Consider the following 18,153-nt stretch of genomic DNA (forward strand, 5'->3'; position numbering starts at 1 on the left):
TATCAATGAAATGTATCTGGTCATTGCTTTTAATTTTTCTGAAACAAATTGGGCACAGCGTGGGTCAGCTTCTACCAGAGGCTGAGTGAGGAGGAACTGCGCCCGGGGTGCCACATGCCCTGTCCTGGAATGCCCCCTCTGTGGCCCAGCCACGCCCCCTCCTGGCTTCTACACTATAATGAAGGATGTGCAAGTGGAGAGCTAAACTCTGTCCCTTCTTGATCCTTAGCCCTCAAAAATCTGTTTTGTTCTGCCTCTACTTTTTCAGTTGCAGTGGTGGCTTGTCTACAGAGAGGATGCAAGGCAGATAGCAACACCCACCCCCTCCCCCCCGGCAGCCACCAATCCTCAACCTTCCCTCTTTCTCCACTCCCCTCTCTTATGTGGCTGTCTTGAACCAGAGCAGTTTTGTTTCCGTGCTCCACCCATGTAAACAAAGCTCAACAAGTTCCACTTGCCCTATAAGGCTTCCCAAATTGTCGAAGGCTTTCACAGCCGGATTCAACTGGTTCTGGAGGGTTTTCCGGGCTGTGTGGCCGTGGTCTGGTGGATTTGTTCCTAACGTTTCGCCTGCATTTGTGGCTGGCATCTTCAGAGGTGTAACTGCCTGGAAAACCCACCAGAATCAGCTTTCCAAATTCTAATTGTTCTGATCATCTTGGCACCCAGACATGTTACCTTTTGGGCCCCAAGTTGATAACTTGTGGCACTAAGTATGGTTTGCAAGATCAAAGACATTCAATTTTTTTCTTTTTTTATATATTTTATTTTCTTATATACAGGAACAAAAAACAAAAATAGACATAAATACTTTCATCCCCCACCACATCAACACAAAACAAGAATATGAAATACAAAAAAAGAAAATAAGAGAGAAAATAAACAAATAATGACTTTCCACTGTCTCATTATTGAATTTTACTCCATTCTAGGTTCATGCATCTAATTAAAACAAAACAATCTAATTAAAACAAAACAATCAGTTACACATTTTATCATGTCTAATATCCTATTCCAGTCTGCTGTAGTCTTTTAAATCTCAAATCCTGCCATTGTTTCTCTTCTACCATATTTTGCAAAACCAAAGATATTCAGAGTTGATTTGCCATTGCTCCTCTCTGCATAGAGCCCCAGGTATTCCCTTGGAAGTCTCCCATCCAAATACAAGCCAAGGCTGATCGCATCTTAGTTTTTGAGACAGAGAGTCAGCTAGTCTGGGCTATCAAGGCACCTGGGCATAGCCTGGAGGTAAGAGGTAACTTTAGACATTTAATTTAAAAAAGATGTTCACTATAAGTAAGTAAAATTGAGCCTAACTGTTCCTTCAGGTGAGAGAGTTCTAATATTAACAAGTTGCAGACACTGAAGCTGTTTCTACGGGTTTTCTACTCTTTAAGGGTAGCAGCAGCCTGCCAAGGAATGAGGCGCAATGAAGAGACTACCCTGAGATCCCGTCATGCAGACAACGGTAGTGACAGTCACAAGCCAAGCGCGGTGGCAACGGCCCTTCCTCCCTCTGTGGCTGGGCCCTCCACACGTTGTTGGAGGCTGTAACAGGTTGCAGCAGGTCTCGGGAAAGAGCCGGGAAGTGCTGAGAAGAAAGAGTCAGAAGCCCGACCACGGCCCGCCGAGGCTTGGATTTTCTAGAGGCGGGGAGTTGACCTGGACGCCAAGCAGCTGCGACTTTGGTACTTCTTCGAGCAAACCAAGAGACGCACTTCGGCTTTTCACACTGCGAGGGCGGAGTTAGCGGGCTGGCGGACCGGAGGAAGGATCGAAAGGCTGGGGGAAGGGAGGCGGGTCTGAGTGATTCTGGCTCCCGCGTCCGGGTTTTGCCTGCGAGAGGTTTGCTGGAGGAGACGATGGAGTCCGGTTTGGTGAGTAAATCTGTTGATGGCTTAGTGATCGGCAGTGGGTAGATGAGACTACCACTACGGTGAAGGAACCTCCGGGTATCCCTGTCCTTGCACGGCCTCATGTTCTTAAGGAAAACAGCGTTCAACAGTATTGATCCGGACATTAAATGGAAGCCAGCGGCTTAAGGTGAACAAGTTGGGAACCTTTGGTAAGGATAAGAGCTTTGGCAGCAGGGAGCGGTAGTGGTGTAGTAAGTTTCTTGCTGTAGATTCCACCTGCCTTTAATATCACTTTTAACACCCCTCTCTGCCATACAGACACATTTCTGCAGGTGTCGCAGGGTCCTTCCGTACCATCTTTTAATTGGAGTGTTCAAAGCAGACGGTCGCCAGAATACTCCAGCTAGGACTGACTACTTAATAACATATAGAAAGTGGCTGAAGGATCTAGTTTGATCATTTGCACCCTTTGGGGGTCTAGCTCACCTCATTGTACTTTCTTTTCTTTTTCTGTCTGTTTAAGCAATATTGATTGTATGATTTTGACTGAACAAGTTAGAGTAATTGTACACACCTTTTGTGGCATAAGCTTATCTCTCCAGTTGTTATAAGAGCTTTTACTCTATGCTTATAAGACTGTGTTTCAGTTTATATTGTTTTCCTTCACACTCACAGCCTATGATTTTTGTTTTAATATAGCTGCATTGCATTAACTTCAAGTGAGTTTAGAATGATTTTGTTGTTGTTTTCTTGTTGCAGTTAACTTATCTTTTGTGTGGAACGGTACTTTAGTGCCATCTTTTCTGTGAATGTTTTGTTGGCAAAGTTTGGATTTTAATCAGGGTTGCCAATTCAGTAACTGGCCTAACCCAAAGAAGAATTTGGATTTATATCCCCCCTTTCTCTCCTGTAGGAGACTCAAAGGGGCTTACAATCTCCTTGCCCATCCCCCCTCACAACAAACACCCTGTGAGGTAGGTAAGGCTGAGAGAGCTCCGAAAAGCTGTGACTAGCCCAAGGTCACCCAGCTGCCGTGTGTGGGAGTTCACAGGCTAATCTGAATTCCCCAGATAAAACTCCACAGCTCAAGTGGCAGAGCGGGGAATCAAACCCAGTTCCTCCAGATTAGAATGCACCTGCTGTTAACCACTATGCCACTGCTGTTCACTGAGATTTTGTCTCAAGGTTTGGTTCAATGTGAAGAAATCTTAAGCCTTAAAACAAGTAAATAATAAAATACCATTCATTACTATTGGTATATTGGGTGTTTAAAAGTCTCACCTTAGGGTCTTGTTGCAAAATTAGCAGCCACATTTCAAGCCATGTTAGCAGTTTGTGAACAAAAATACTGAGTGGCAGTTATTTCAGAATCGTATGGCATATGGGGAAGAGGTCTTGTATATGGATTTTGTTAACTGATATTCCCCTTTTGTATGCTTCTGTGTTTCATCCTGCATCTGATTATCCAGTTAATTCACTCTTCTCCACAGTTGTCCTTGAGAACTACAAGCAAGCTTGAATTCCTGTGTGGCCATGAAGTGAACTGTATAGACTTGAACAACACTCTATTTCTAAACTAATCATAAAATTATGGAGGATAACAGAGAAAAATGACAAGGCGCTTTCTATGCTTAAAAGTGCTATAGAAATAACCTAAACTAGCACTACTTCGTAGCAGAGACTTTTAGCCGCAGCAAATGAAACGGTGAACTGTTTTGTTTGTCTGTTCTTTAAAATCTTTTCTGTGTATGTCCCTCTTCTAGGATGTCACTGTAATGATTGCATTGGTGGTTGGTGCAGTATCTGTTCTATTGCTGTTTTTTAAAGCAGTGAGCTCTCAAAAGAAGAGTAATCTGGTTACCTTGCAAGACCCAAATATCAAGTATCCACTGGGTTTGATAGAGAAAGAGGTGAGCTGCTAGTCCTTGTAAAGGTGTGTTGGATTACGTTAGATTGGTTCTGCTGTAGTTTCCTAAATCATAACCTTACTGTCATGTACAAACCTGTGGAAGCTTTTCTCTGCTTTCTGGTTCTACAATAGGATTACAAGCCTACAACAGACTCAGCATGTATCCCACTGTTCTTCTGAATGCCGGTCCCTTTTAAATTTGCTTTAACTTCTGAATCCACAGTGCACAGCAGCCATTTCCTCAGGGCCAAACTGCATGTTACAAATTTAAGTTAGCTGAGGTCAGGCTGTTCTTAACCACCTCACTTTCCCCTCAGTCATGCAACAGTTGTGGGGAAAGGAATTTTTAAAATCCAGAGAGGCTGAGGTTAACAATATGGGAGGAGGAGGGTCTCTGCGCCCCCCCCCATTAATTTTCTGAGCCAAAACATCATGGAAGGAATTATTTAAGGGGGGGGATTACTCCCCCTGGGGGATGGTTGTGAAAAAATGACAATGGGAAAGTGAGGAACCCCTTCTCTTGCCACATCATTGTATGGAGCCATATCAGTCAAATTCCTTCTCCTGCACCTGCGGAGTGACTGAGGGGCATGGGTCCAGGTCCAGGCCTCAGCAGGCAAGCACACAGTTATGCTACTCTCTGTCATATCTTAAGACAAGCCAAGAAAGAAGATAGCAAGAGCTGCCCCCAAGACTGATAGCCATGGGCATAGTGATGCAAGTCTCCAGGTAGGATTCCCTGGAATTGCATCTCATCTCCAGGCTGCAGACCTCTGTTCCCCTAGAGAAAATGGATATTTTGGAGAGTGGACCTGTGGTAGTGAACCTCACTGAGGTCCCTGTCATCTACAGGATCCATTCCCAAATCTCCATGAGTTCCCAAATCTGGCAAACCTCCATCCTCCTGATGGCCATGGGGAATTAGCAGCCCTACATGGACATACCTATTTCTTCCATGTTCTATATGACACAGCCATCTTGTTCCTTTGCATGTGTGCTGTGGAAGTGTGTTTTGTGATTTGCTCCAGCATTTTAACATTATATTAGGAACTCTTGGTTTTCTTTGGATATCATGTTTCGCTGTTTGCATCTATTTTAACAGGAGATTAGCCATGATACCAAGAGGTTTCGGTTTGCGCTTCCATCATCAGAGCACATATTGGGCTTGCCCGTGGGTATGTATGGCAGCAATATCGCAAAATGTGAATGGGTCACAGCATCAAAATATGTCCTTCAAAGTGTGCTTTACTAGGTATTTCTGCCCCAGGAAAGGCTCTCTTTCCCCAGGTAATCTAGGAATGACTCCTACCTAAAGGCTCACTCTGTCACAGGACTGAAAGTGGAAGCTGGGTCTTGTCCAATTGCTAATATGATTTTTGTAGAAATAGTGTGATTCTTTCTCAACTGCTTCTGCAGAATGAGCTTGGAAGGACATCGTGCTAGGGTTCTCTACAAGATAACTGAAAACTCTGGGAAAGGATGTTTATCCTGGGGTGTATATTTGTGGAGCTCTGAGAATTGTCTTGCACCAGCTACTTAAATTAAGAAATTAAGTAGCCATTGATCTATCCTTAATAGTAGTGTTTAAGGTGAATAATCTTCTGGTTCTTCAGTTGTGCTTTAGTTTGCAAGTTATGTGACCTGGGAGGATTATTCTTTATATATGTATCCCTATGTGAACTCCCCTATAATAATCTTTGGGGCAACAAGAGAGAAAAGAGGCAAAACAATTTTCATACATATCAGATAATTGAAACTATTATGCCAAACTGAAAATAGTATTTAAATATATAATATGGAATTCTTTGTTTTTATTTCTCACATTTAAAATAAGTTTTTAAAAAATGTGAGTGAAAGATGATGTTAGGAAGTGTCTAAGCAAAGTCTTTACAAATGAATGTGGCCTTATGCTGAATATTGCCTAACTCTTGCTTATTGACTTTGTGATATACTTTGATCTCTGCAATAGGAAGATAACTATCTTCTTCTAGGTCAACATGTGTATCTCTCTGCCAAAGTTGCTGGCAATCTTGTGATCCGGGCCTACACTCCAGTTTCTAGCGATGATGTGAAAGGTTATGTTGATTTAGTTATAAAGGTGAGTTTAAGCTGATTTAATAAGGAAATAAAGCTTAATCTATTCTACTGCTTGCATTTTTTTGTAAAGCGTACAGTATGTGTTTGGATGCAAAGAGGAGGATAAATTTCAATACACCTTTGATGTCCGATGGTGAAGAATTATGTATTTTTAGCCAGAAAGTGGTTTTCTTTGAATCTGATGTGGTTGTGGACATATGCCAGGAAAGTGCTTGTGGGTGGTGGTTTGCTGTTGGAGCAGCATCCATGTGCCCGATGGTTTATTTTTTAATTGATATCCTGCTTTTCGACTAGAAGGACATCAAAGCAGCTGACAGCATTCAACAATTTCTCCCTCCCCCTTGTGAGTTTTGAATAGTATATTGAGTTGAAAGATGGATGGAAAACCTGTTGACCTCATTTGACAGAGAAATTGAAGTTTCTTCCTAAGCCATCCTTATCTTGTAGCTCTGATGTAGGTTTTAACACTCTCAAATAAATAGCCCTGGAATATTCTTGAATGATCAAAAAAAATGCTTACATATATATATGTATACATATACATACATACAGGCATAAGATTAAACTCCCCCCCCCGTTGGTTAGGTTTCTGAAAATAGCAGCATGTCACACAGAGTAGTGGGTGAAGCTGCTTTTGTCTTGGAACTAAGAGGCAGGGGTGGGGAGTGGGAGGGGTTTCATCTACTAAACATCTGTGTATTATTAGGTTGTTAAAGGCACAGTAACAGAGCCAGTGTAAACTAGTGTAAAACACCTATTAAATAAATGTTATTAACTGTTCAATAACAATGGTACTGGCTGATGGTCATGTATGGCCGAAGGCCTAGAACAGTGTGTGGAATTCGGTGGAGTAGGGCAGCATCTTTCTGGTAACTGGACTGTAAGATTCTTAAAGCGTGTCAGCAGAAGAGCCAAAGGTTAACAGCAGCAGCTGAGGAGGGAGTGGCATGCATCCTCCCTTGGATGGGAAGAAGCTCTGCCAGCCTGTTTTATTGAAGGAAGGCTGCTTAGGCTGCAGGAAAAGTTCAGATTTGGTTGGTAGAGTAGCAGGATATATGACAAGACCATATTATATTGCTTGCTCACAATGCTGTAGTGGTATTGTTACTGAGCATAAACCATGGGAGTGGGGAAGAGGATTTTCTGGATCCAATTGCTGGATTTCTGGATCCAATAACAATAGACAATTATGCAGCTGTTTTTTTCCCATTGCATTGCATATATCACTATCATCTAAAAGCAAAATGACTAAAATATGTTAGTTGTATATTTTCTTCTTTTAGGTTTACTATAAAAATGTTCACTCCAAATTTCCAGAAGGTGGGAAGATGTCCCAACATTTAGACAGCATGAAAATTGGTGACACCATAGACTTCAGAGGACCTAATGGGCTCCTGGTATATAATGGATCAGGTATTACAGTGTCAGAGGATCTAGATATTCCATTGTTGATGTGTGGGTATTGCACTTGGAGTACTGTGTTCAGTTCTGGTTGCCACATCTCAAAAAGGATATCGAAGAGATAGAAAAAGTGCACAAAAGGGCAACGAGGATGATTGAGGGACTGGAGCACCTTCCTTATGTGGAGAGGCTGCAGCGTTTGGGACTCTTTAGTTTGGAGAGGAGACGTCTGAGGGGGGGATATGATTGAAGTCTATAAAATTATACATGGGGTAGAAAATGTTGACAGAGAGATTTTTTTCTCTCTTTCTCACGATACTAGAACCAGGGGGCATACACTGAAAATGCTGGGGGGAAGAATTAGGACTAATAAAAGGAAACATTTATTCACGCAACGTGTGATTGGCGTTTGGAATATGCTGCCACAGGAGGTGGTGATGGCCACTAACTTGGATAGCTTTAAAAGGGGCTTGGACAGATTTATGGAGGAGAAGTCAATCTATGGCTACCAATCTTGATCTTCCTTGATCTGAGATTGCAAATGCCTTAGCAGACCAGGTGCTCAGGAGCAGCAGCAGCAGAAGACCATTGCTTTCACATCCTGCATGTGAGCTCCCAAAGGCACCTGGTGGGCCACTGCGAGTAACAAAGTGTTGGACTAGATGGACGCTAGTCTGATCCAGCTGGCTTGTTCTTATGTTCTTATGTGGGTTTATAGTGCCATCAAGTTGCAGCTGACTTCTGGTAACCCCAGAAGCTGTTTTGTGGTTGATGGATGGTGTTTGTGTGTTTTTATTTGATATGTTAAGGTTTTGTGCTAAGCTGTCAAAAGTGTTTGTAATGGGGGAAAAAACTGTTACACACTTATATTGCCTTACTCTTTCTGTTAACTGCTATGAGGAGCACTCCATTGTACAGCCCTTGAAAGTATGTCCCATTGGGTACAGTGAAAATTATTTCCAAGTAAGTTTGCATAGATTGACAGTTTTAAATAAATGTCATTACAGGATACAGTTGTGAAGTGTTTCAGTGATCAAAATTTTAACTATTTGTGCTGCCATCTGAATTCTATTGTTCCACACAGGTAAATTCACTATCAAGCAGGATAAGAAATCTGAAGGAAAGATAAAGTTTGCAAAACATCTTGGAATGATAGCTGGTGGAACAGGTAGGCCATATTCCGTGATGATAGTGTACATTGTTTAGAGAACAGGTGAGACTGAATATATGTCCTATGTAAAACAACCTGTATAAACCATTTTATAATCAGAAAACTAAATGAGATGATATCTGAGGGTGGGTACGATAACATTTTATTTGTTATTGAAAACATTTTTATGTTGCCTTTTTACCCAGTCAGGGTCCAGAAGATGGCAAACATTAAAATATGTAAACAATTAAAATACAGTTGTAAAAGTCAATTAAAAACACATAAACATACATACATCACTAGAAAGAGGGCCAATACCATTATTATGGTATGCCAGACAAACACAGAGGTCTTCACCTGCTGATGAAAGCCACCACGGATGCATTTCCTTGGGAAGGAAGTTGCAAAGTTTTGGTACCCCTTTTGGGGTTGCAACCCATCCAGCCTCAGATGCCAGGGGCAACTGAAGCAGGGCTTATGAGGATGATCAGAGTGAGTGGATAGGTGCATGTGGGAGAAGGTGGTCCTTAAGGTATGTTGGACTTCAGGATATACAGGGCTTGAAATGTCTATACTAGCTCCTTGAACTGAGCCCAGAAACAAATTGGAAGCCACTGTAGGTGGAACAAAACTGGAATGATATGGTGCCTAAGACACAGTCCAGTGAGCACTCTGGCTGCAGCATTCAGTACCAACTGTAGCTTCCAGACAGTATTCAAGGACAGCCTCACATACAATGCATTGCAGTAATCTAATGTAGATATTGCCAGGGCATGCATCACAGTGGCAAGATCTTTTCCACCCAGGAAGGGCTGCAACTGGCAGCCCTTGTGAAAGGCACTCTTGGTCACCCTGTCACCTGTTTATCCAGCAGGAGGCCCCAGGTCCAGGAGCACCCCCAAGCTACTAGCCTGCTTCTTCAGGAGGAGTGCAACTCCATCTAGAACAGGAGATAACTCATTTCCTGTGTAAGACATTTCCCCTACCAGTAGCAGTGCTTTTGGGAGGACTGAGTTTCAGCTGGTTTGGGGAGCTGAGTTTCAGCTCATCCATTTCTCTAGGCCCCTGTTCAGTTTCTGCAGCCTCCCTGAGATCTGCTGGTAATATGAGATAGAGCTGAGTGATGTTTGCCTATTGATGGCTGCTCAGCCTACATATATGGATGGCCTCTCCCAGCAGCTTTATATAGTTATTGAACAGCATGTGTTGGGGGGGGGACACAAGATGAGACCTTGGGGAACCCTTAGAGCCAGAAGCCAAGCAGCATAGTGACAGTCTTCTAGCACTACACCCTGAACCTTACCCTTGAGAAAGGGCCACAGCCACTGCAGAACAGTGCCTCCTAGTCCCAGTACTCAGGGGCATAACGAGGCAGCCCTGGGCAAACTGTAGCCCTGGGCAAAACCTGAGTTGGATGCCCCCCCCCCCCGCCCCTGGGCGGCCACTCCACCATGATCATTTTTTTTGCACCAGGACATTGGTCCCTGCAGGGGGTGCATTTTTAGACATATCCGCACCAATATTTCAGCATATCATCAGGAGACTGTCCTTATGCTACTCCCCAAGTTTGGTGAGGTTTGGTTCAAGGAGTCCAAAGTTATGGACTCCCAAAGGGGGTGCCTCATCCCCCATTGTTTCCAATGGGAGTTAATAGAAGATGGGGGCTACAGTTTTGAGGGTCCATAACTTTGGCCCCCCTGAACCAAACTGCACCAAACTTGGGGGGTGCCATCATCTTCAGATGATACCCTGAAATTTTGGTGCCGATACATCCAAAAATGCACCCCCTGCAGGAACATCCTAGAAATTTGCCCAAGAATCTTTGTTCTGCATTGAGTTTTCTGCATTGCTGTCAATGGGGGTTGCAGGCTGTGGGGGGGCACATTTCTGAAGGCACAGTCTCAAAACTTTCAGGGTCTCATCAGAAGACTGCCTTAATGATACCCCCCAAGTTTGGTGCAGTTTGGTTCAGGGGGACCAAAGTTATGGACCCTCAAAACTGTAGCCCCCATCTCCTATTAGCTCCCATTGGAAACAATGGGGGATAGGGGCACCCCTTTGGGAGTCCATAACTTTGGACTCCCTGAACCAAACCTCACCAAACTTGGGGGGTAGCATAAGGACAGTCTCCTGATGATATGCTGAAATTTTGGTGCTGCTAGCCTAAAAACTGCGCCCCCTGCAGGCCAAAAGTGGAAAACCACTAAAATACCCCAAAACGAACCCAGCATTTTGATGCCCCCCACAAGGTGATGCCCTGGGCAGCTGCCCACCTTGCCCAATGGGCATTACGCCAGTGCCAGTACTGCATGGTGATCCAGAAGGAGACCATGATCCATGGTGTCAAAATCCACCAAGAGGTTCAGGAGAATTAACAGGTATCCCATGCAACAGAACAAATGGGCATCCTGGGACCTTCTGCTCCTGTTGCTGCTAATATAGAGTCCAAGTTAGAATGGATGTGAGGTATTTTATCTGCAAAGTGTTGTGGTTAGTCAAATTATAACCATGGGCTGTAGAGCAGTCCCCTTCCTTCTGCTTGCCAGAACCTAATAGGCCTGTGACCACCCAGAAAAGTTCTGCTTTTCTATACTGTGCAGATACAATGGTGTTGGAAAAGTACTGCTTTTTTGTCCTCATTCAAATGAGCTCTAGCCCACATCTTGTCGGATGCCTCTTGAGTCGTTCTCCACCTTTGCTTTAGTTGTGTCCCTTGCCTTTTCATTGCCTGCAGCCACTTAGTAAACCAAGGGGCTGCCTGAACTCTTCAGCCTGAGAGAGGGGCCCCAGGTGTGATAGCATCAACTGCCCAGGTAATTTCCCCATTCCAGAGGCCAACTAGGCCATTGACAGGAACACTGACCATAGCAGGAAGATACCCATATGATGTCTGGAAACAGGCTACAAGAACAGATCATCTTAGTCCATCCACACCACCATTCCTATGCTCTGACCCATTTAAGGCATAATATCTCTCTGCAGCTCTGCAGATTAGATCCAAAGATCTTCCATCAAGATTTTGTTCTTTGATGGAGCAGAGCCATAGGAATAGAAAGGGAAAGATTTGGCCACCCCCATTTCTACAGAACCAGGGTGGGAGGAACACCATATTCATGCATTTCTTTGGTTCTGCAATAGATCCTGGCAAATTCTCTCCCATGTATTTTATAAGATTCCAGTAAGTTATGGGAACACAAGATCCCTAAATGGCAAAACCACAGTAATGTGTTCCTATGCCACTTAGAATCTTTTCTCTGAATGCCATTGGACTGTATTTACTGTAAATAAGTAATATAGGGATTATGGGAAGCTCATTCCCATGACTTCTGTACATTTTACCAATTTATTTATTTTGGCCATTTTTAATACCCACTGTCTGTAAAAATTGACAAGCATAATTAGAAAAGGTAACATATTCCTATATAAGTAGAACAGATGCTTCAGTGCTGTCGTCCAGGCAAAAGGTAAAATAGATAGGATCACATCCATGTACCCCTATAGTGGTTTGGAGTTTTATAGTTGCCTGTATCAGCAAGAAGAAGAAGAGTTGGTTTTTATAGCTTGCTATACTTTAAGGAGTCTAAAAGTTGCATACCATCACCTTCCTTCCCCTCCCCACAACAGACATCTTGGGAGGTGAGAGAGTTCTGAGAGAGCTGTGACTAGCCCAAGGTAACCCAGCAGGCTTCCTGTGAACAAACATGGTTCACGAGATTAGAGTCCACCAGTCATGTGGAGTAATGGGGAATCTAACCTGGTTCTTTAGATTCTACTGCTCTTAAGCACTACACAACGCTAGCTCTCAAGATGGGAAAGACCAGTTGCCGAATGTGCCATATTCTTGTTTTACTGTGTTGGCAGTGTTGCAAAGAGAGATTTGAACTGGGCAAGAAATTAAAACATGCAACATCAAAGCACCCTCCTTCTTTCAAAATTAACTTATTTTGATTTCCCGTTGGTTCTGTATCAGTCCTTCTCCTGGCATGGATTTAGGGAAGCCTTGGGAATACATTTGCCATAATTCTTAAAATATGACATATGCAATCATGGTATTTAAATCTGGTTTTTCCGCAGTGATTGTGCTTTATGTGATCCTTTCCCCCTTCCTTAAGCTTGTTCTGACTGTTAATTGGAAATCCCATGGAACATATCTTGATCCAATGTGCAGTCCAAGGGGAACGGGGGAGATGAAGAATATCCAGGTTCAGCTACAAAATCTGATCTGAGAATCTGATCTGCATCTTCATATTGACATGTGTCAGTCTTTGGAACATTATGACTTCAGCACTGCACAGTACAAATATACATTTAGAATTTTACTGCATGCCATATTAAATTTTAAAAGGTTAATGTCTACCACCTCCTGATGGCTGTATAACCTAGCAGGTTGTTTGCTTTTTCTGCTGCACTCCTGGTGAGTCTGTAATGACAGCTCATTGACTTAACCTTGGCAGGTCACAATACACAGAGCTCTAGTGTCCCTTGAGCAGTCCTATAGCTTCTCCCTTTGCCATTCTCTCCTCAGTGCTGTTGTGCACCCTCCACTCTGATCTGCTTGAATCAAGTCTTGTTTTGCACCATAGCAGAAAACTGAGTGAAGAGGTGGGCCGCACAAGCCATGACTGCATCATCCTTTGTCAGACTGCAACTGAGAAGACAATTGTGGTTCAGGAACAGCCCATCTGCAGTTATCTGTTGCAACCTCTATTGTAGAATTACATTGTGTAAAAGTGGACAAATGTGGACATGAGCCCAGGCTCTTGAGGGCCCTACAACTTATTCTAAATTGGTTTCATATTGGCCAAGTTATGCATCTTCCTTCAACTTCAGGAATGCCTGAAATGCTGCCTATAGAAGCAAGGGATACTGATTTTTTAAAAAAATCATGTGCACACACCCACACACACACACAAACACGGGAAATGCAAAAATAATCATTAAGGGTTAGTGCTTTGTAAATCCCCATTCTCCTATTTTCTAGTCAAACTAGAAACTTGAATAATTTTACCAAACAGCCTATCAAAGTCAGGTTACTATCAGGCATCTGGAAAGGCATTTTGCCGCTTTTGTCTTCCATTTTGGCAGGGATCACTCCAATGCTTCAGCTGATCCGGCACATCACAAAGGACCCCAAGGACAACACCAAGTGTTACCTTCTTTTTGCTAACCAGGTAGGTAAACTCTTTCCCACACGTGCATTTCAGGGATCATAACAAGAATTTTAAATAGGGATGGGACTGTAACAGTCAGTGGACTAACAGTGTGAATACTGAGAGAAGCACCTTGAATACTTTCGCCTTGATAACAATAAAACATGGGCTTACAAAATATCTGTTTCACCTTTGGGTAGCCAACCCAGTTATATGGTTAAATTAACAGTGCTCCATTGCTTACACGTATCATCTTTTAAGAAAAGCTTATATGGTATTATGAAAAATGCTTTACCAAATTTTCTTGATAAGAGGGGTTTCTTTTAAAATTGAATTGGGGCATGTGAGAAAGACGCTGCTGGAGGCTGGTATGGTGACTGGGATGGGCTAAACATGCTTGCTCAGTGTGCTGTGGAATATCAACAAGAGTTAAAGAATGTCCCAAAGACTGAAGTCTGTGTAAATGATGTCTAATTAATCAAAGAAGTTTTTGGCAAAGTCATTTCCAAAGGCTTCTGAGTAAACTTAACAGTCTTGTGATAAAAGGACCAGTTTTTTCATGAACTACAGGAGACAGTGAGAGAAAATGGACAGTTCTCATAAGGGAGGAAAGTAAGTTGTGGAATTCAGAAATATTTGCTGGAGGGTTTTTAAAAAAAACCAATTTGGTGAAGATACATTCCTGCCTTGAAGACATGTATGGAGGCTGGAATGATGCTGTTTAATTTGTTCATAAATTATATAGAACTGGGAGCAGAACAGTGAATTGGCCAACTTTGCAGATAACATCCAGTTATTTAGCATGGTGCCAAAAGAATTTCTCCAGCCTAGTATGATGGCTAAAATCCCTCTGTTGTGAAGTTATTGAGGAAAGGTTGTGAGGTTAATGAGGAAAGTTGGGTATAAATGTTTAGGTAATAAATTAGGTTGACAGAAGTAACCAGTGCAGTGAGAAAGCCACAGTGTTTGCGTTTTGCGACAGAACAAAGAAAGTCACCTAACCAAGTCACAGGGTTTTTTGTTCATACTATATACTAAGCTTTTAGTGATCTAACAGTTGGTCTTCTACTGGTAGACAGAACAAGATATACTGTTGAGATTGGAACTTGAAGATGTAGCTGCAAATCATCCTGACCAATTTAAATTCTGGTATACATTGGACAGGCCTCCTCAAGGTAAAGTGTTCAAAGATAAAGGATGTAAATCATGTAAGCTGAGATTTATTAGTGCACAGCCCTACTATGGGTGGGGTGGGAATCACAACACAGCCTGCCGACTGACCATCCGATGGCCAGCTGTTGAGAATGAGTGGGGGCGGGGGGACAGGGAACAGCTAGAAGGGCTCACTGAGAACTGGGGTTCTGGTGGGATGCTGTCAGAGAACATAAAAGCATCCTCAAATAAGCACTATGTATCATTTTGTGTGATCTCTTTTAGAGATCTCCTGTATTGAAAGATGGTGCAGAAATAAAATAAATACTGTCTGCCAAGTGCTTTGAGCACTTCATGCTTTTAAAACAATGGTACTCATCCTGTGTCTCACAAAAGCTACATCTGCAGTTACAGCTCATCAAAAAGGCCACAGGAATACTGTGTGTCCTTGGCACCACTCCATCAAATACACAATAATAGAACTATTAACATCAAATATATAACTGCACTTATGACCTTTTAAATTACCAGGGTACCTTTAAGCATGTAAGGTTGTCTCATCCCCCATCACTGCTGACTGTGTGCCCACTTCTCCTGCTGTCTGGGCTACTCTGCCTTATGCTAGGGAGACAGTGAGAAGGCTGGGAGGAAAGCAAAGGATGTCCAGACTTCCCACTACAGAAGTCTGCTCTAAACCAGCCAGCAGTGTTGCGAAGCCTCTCGTCTCAAGAAGCTGGTGAGCTCTTTACTTCCATCTCTGCTGTCTTATTCTTTACTCAGCATGAGGCACAGCGGCTCAGGCAAGAGAGTGAGATTAGTAAGAGAGCAACCTGGCCATGAAGAAAGGGGAGTAAAACTACCCCTGCTCACATGTGGTCAGCCTCTTCTTTTCCTGGGTGACTGCTCCGTTGGTGGTGGTTGTTTTGTGCTCTCTTCTCTGCTGCCAGCTAACTTTTCTCATGGCTGCTGGAATCACAGAGGCTGGAGAAGGGCAGGGGAAGAGTTGTGGGAGGATGAACCCTTTACATCCAGCCCTGGTAGGAGGCCTGAACCCCAAGAAGGCTCACACTGTACCTGTCCTCCAGTTCCTCTGGTGGCAGCTGTTTCAAGATAGGAACCACCTGCTAACCACATGCCACATCAGGCAATGGCTTTGCCCACTTTCTTGAAATTTGTAGTAGGTGCAGTGCAGAGGAACAGAGCAGAAAAGACATCGGTGCCTTGCAAGCCACTATCATGATTTTAAAAGTCATGCACCAGGACTGCCATGAATGTTTGTTGTCAATAATGCACCCGAAGAGTCCTTACAACAGAAATGTCATTTCATAAATAAAGTGAGAACATCAGTTGCTAAAACTTTCTTAGCAATATGGGTAGCACAGGTTTCATATTGCTTAGCACTGACTTCTGAGTCATTGGGGGAATGTACACCTGCTTTGTGAGAGAATTGTCATGTGCAGCATATTAGAAGTATTCTAGAATGGGAGCCTATATTGCTAATGTGAAACAACTGCAACTTTATAATCCTAGTTGAGCATGATTTTCTTAAAGATTCTGTAAAGGGGATTTTCAACAGCTTTTTAACTCTGTCCTTGTGTGGGAGGAGTTAACCTGATGTTGGTATCAAGACTAGCTCCTTCAAGAGTGTACTTTGCATGCACATGCATGTGTCTCTTTCACAGAGCTGACTAGAGAAACCCTTCCAAATAGTAGCTTTATGTCTACATCAGTCCATAGCCCTACTAGGAATATATATAGGTCTAGCATGCAAAGATCTGATTTTCTTCCTTGTTTTTTATTTCAGGATGGAAGTACAGTTCTGGTTTTGTTACTGCAGACATGATAAAGGATCATCTTCCTGCCCCCAACAATGACACTCTGATTTTGATGTGTGGGCCTCCACCCATGATCCAGTTTGCTTGTCAACCTAATCTTGAAAAACTAGGGTATGCTAAAGAGCGTACTTTTGGTTATTGAAGCTGAAGTGATACCAATCCCTGATTAAATGCTATAAATACACAAAACACCCCTGAATACCTTTTTTAGTTACAATTCATAATGAAGAAGGAAATGAGGCTCTGCAGCTCCAAGTGTTTCTGCTGTTGCATGTTCCAGGTCAAAAACAGTCCAAGCAATTAGAATTGGTGGTGGGGGGAGTGGTGATGAAACCCTACATAGCCATTATGACATCACATGTTATATATATATATATATATATATATATATATATATATATATATATATATATATATATATATATATATATATATATATATATATATATATATATATATATATCAGTGCGTTTTCCTGCTGACAGGTAATCTCCCAAACTACTGGACCGATTGCTTTGAGACGATTTTTTCACACAATGTACGCATTTGCGTCTGACCAGGTTTTCCACATACTGTTTTTCCACACCTCCTGTTGTGTACATGTCACAACTGTGCCAGTGATTGTGTACATGCCACACCTGTGACAGTTGGAACCATAGTTCTGTTCCGCAACAGTGCCATCTGCTGGCAGTCAAAGCAACACCCTCTGATACAAGGGAACCAACCATGCCTTCCTTGAAAACCACTTCCTTATGGAGTGAAAGGGATGGGGCGGGCCATCTGCACATGGCCCACCCACCCTAGTGGAGGAAGGGGAAGGTGAGGGAGGGTCCAGGGGTTTGCTGGACCAAACACTCTGAAATTTGAACACAACATGGCTCATGTCTCCCTGCGTGTTTTACGCTAGATAATTCGCCTGCAAGGGAAGGGAGTGAAAGGGACAGGACCACCAGCCACCTGCAAATGGCCCACCCATGTTAGGGAGGGACTGGCTGGGTTGCCATGCAAGGGAACGGGAGAGAGGGAGGGGAGCGAGGGGACCCTTGCCCCTCCCCTCCCTTGCAATCATTGTGCAATGACACATGCTTCCCCTTTTACGTCTTTTCCACTTCACCAGACTCAGCCACAGCAACGCGTGGCCGGGCCCACTAGTGTGTGGTAAAGTTGAACCCTATTGGCATGTGATGACTTACAAAGGATAGGTTAGAGCTGTTCGGTCTATCTCCTCTGTAGCATGAAAGAAGGCCCTGCAGTGGGTGGCTGTTTCTGAGCAGCAGAAATAGGTCCTAGGAACAACATCTTAAGGGCACTGAAAATGCATGGGTATTGCATCACCTTGTAGGCAGAGGGTGGAAGAGGCCAAGGAGGCTTCTGATCAGTAGTCATTCTTCTGACCCTGTCTGGTTGCTTGTCTGGCATTACTGTATAGGCTTCTTTTCAGTTCAGTTTATTATTTCAGAACTATGGGAGGAGGAGAAGGAAGAGGGAGGGAGAGTGTTTAGGTGTGTGATCTTTGGCTGGAGGGTGGGTTGTCCAGATCATGGCTACTGCATTGTCCAGTCCTTCACTTTTGCTCATAACAAGGTCACTGAGATCAGCCATT

At 43.2% G+C, this 18,153-nt stretch overlaps 1 protein-coding gene across 3 annotated transcripts; it reads left to right on the top strand.

The window, feature by feature from the left end:
* Nucleotides 1–1,532: 1,532 nt before the first annotated feature.
* Nucleotides 1,533–16,739, top strand: LOC125427352 (NADH-cytochrome b5 reductase 2). 3 transcript variants are annotated; one of them, XM_048486651.1, is made up of 9 exons: nt 1,533–2,065; nt 3,620–3,766; nt 4,868–4,940; nt 5,757–5,863; nt 7,146–7,275; nt 8,348–8,431; nt 13,499–13,584; nt 14,639–14,738; nt 16,520–16,739. In XM_048486651.1, exons 2-9 carry the CDS (start codon nt 3,632–3,634, stop codon nt 16,690–16,692), a joined length of 888 nt encoding a protein of 295 aa, XP_048342608.1. In that variant the 5' UTR covers nt 1,533–2,065; nt 3,620–3,631; the 3' UTR covers nt 16,693–16,739. The 3 variants fall into 3 exon arrangements, with proteins under 3 accessions (XP_048342608.1, XP_048342609.1, XP_048342607.1); XM_048486652.1 differs by having other exon boundaries at nt 1,533–2,043; XM_048486650.1 differs by having other exon boundaries at nt 1,533–1,877.
* The last annotated feature ends 1,414 nt before the right edge of the window (nt 16,740–18,153 follow it).

This window comes from Sphaerodactylus townsendi, linkage group LG02 (genome assembly GCF_021028975.2).
Source record: "Sphaerodactylus townsendi isolate TG3544 linkage group LG02, MPM_Stown_v2.3, whole genome shotgun sequence".
NCBI classification, from domain to species: domain Eukaryota; kingdom Metazoa; phylum Chordata; class Lepidosauria; order Squamata; family Sphaerodactylidae; genus Sphaerodactylus; species Sphaerodactylus townsendi.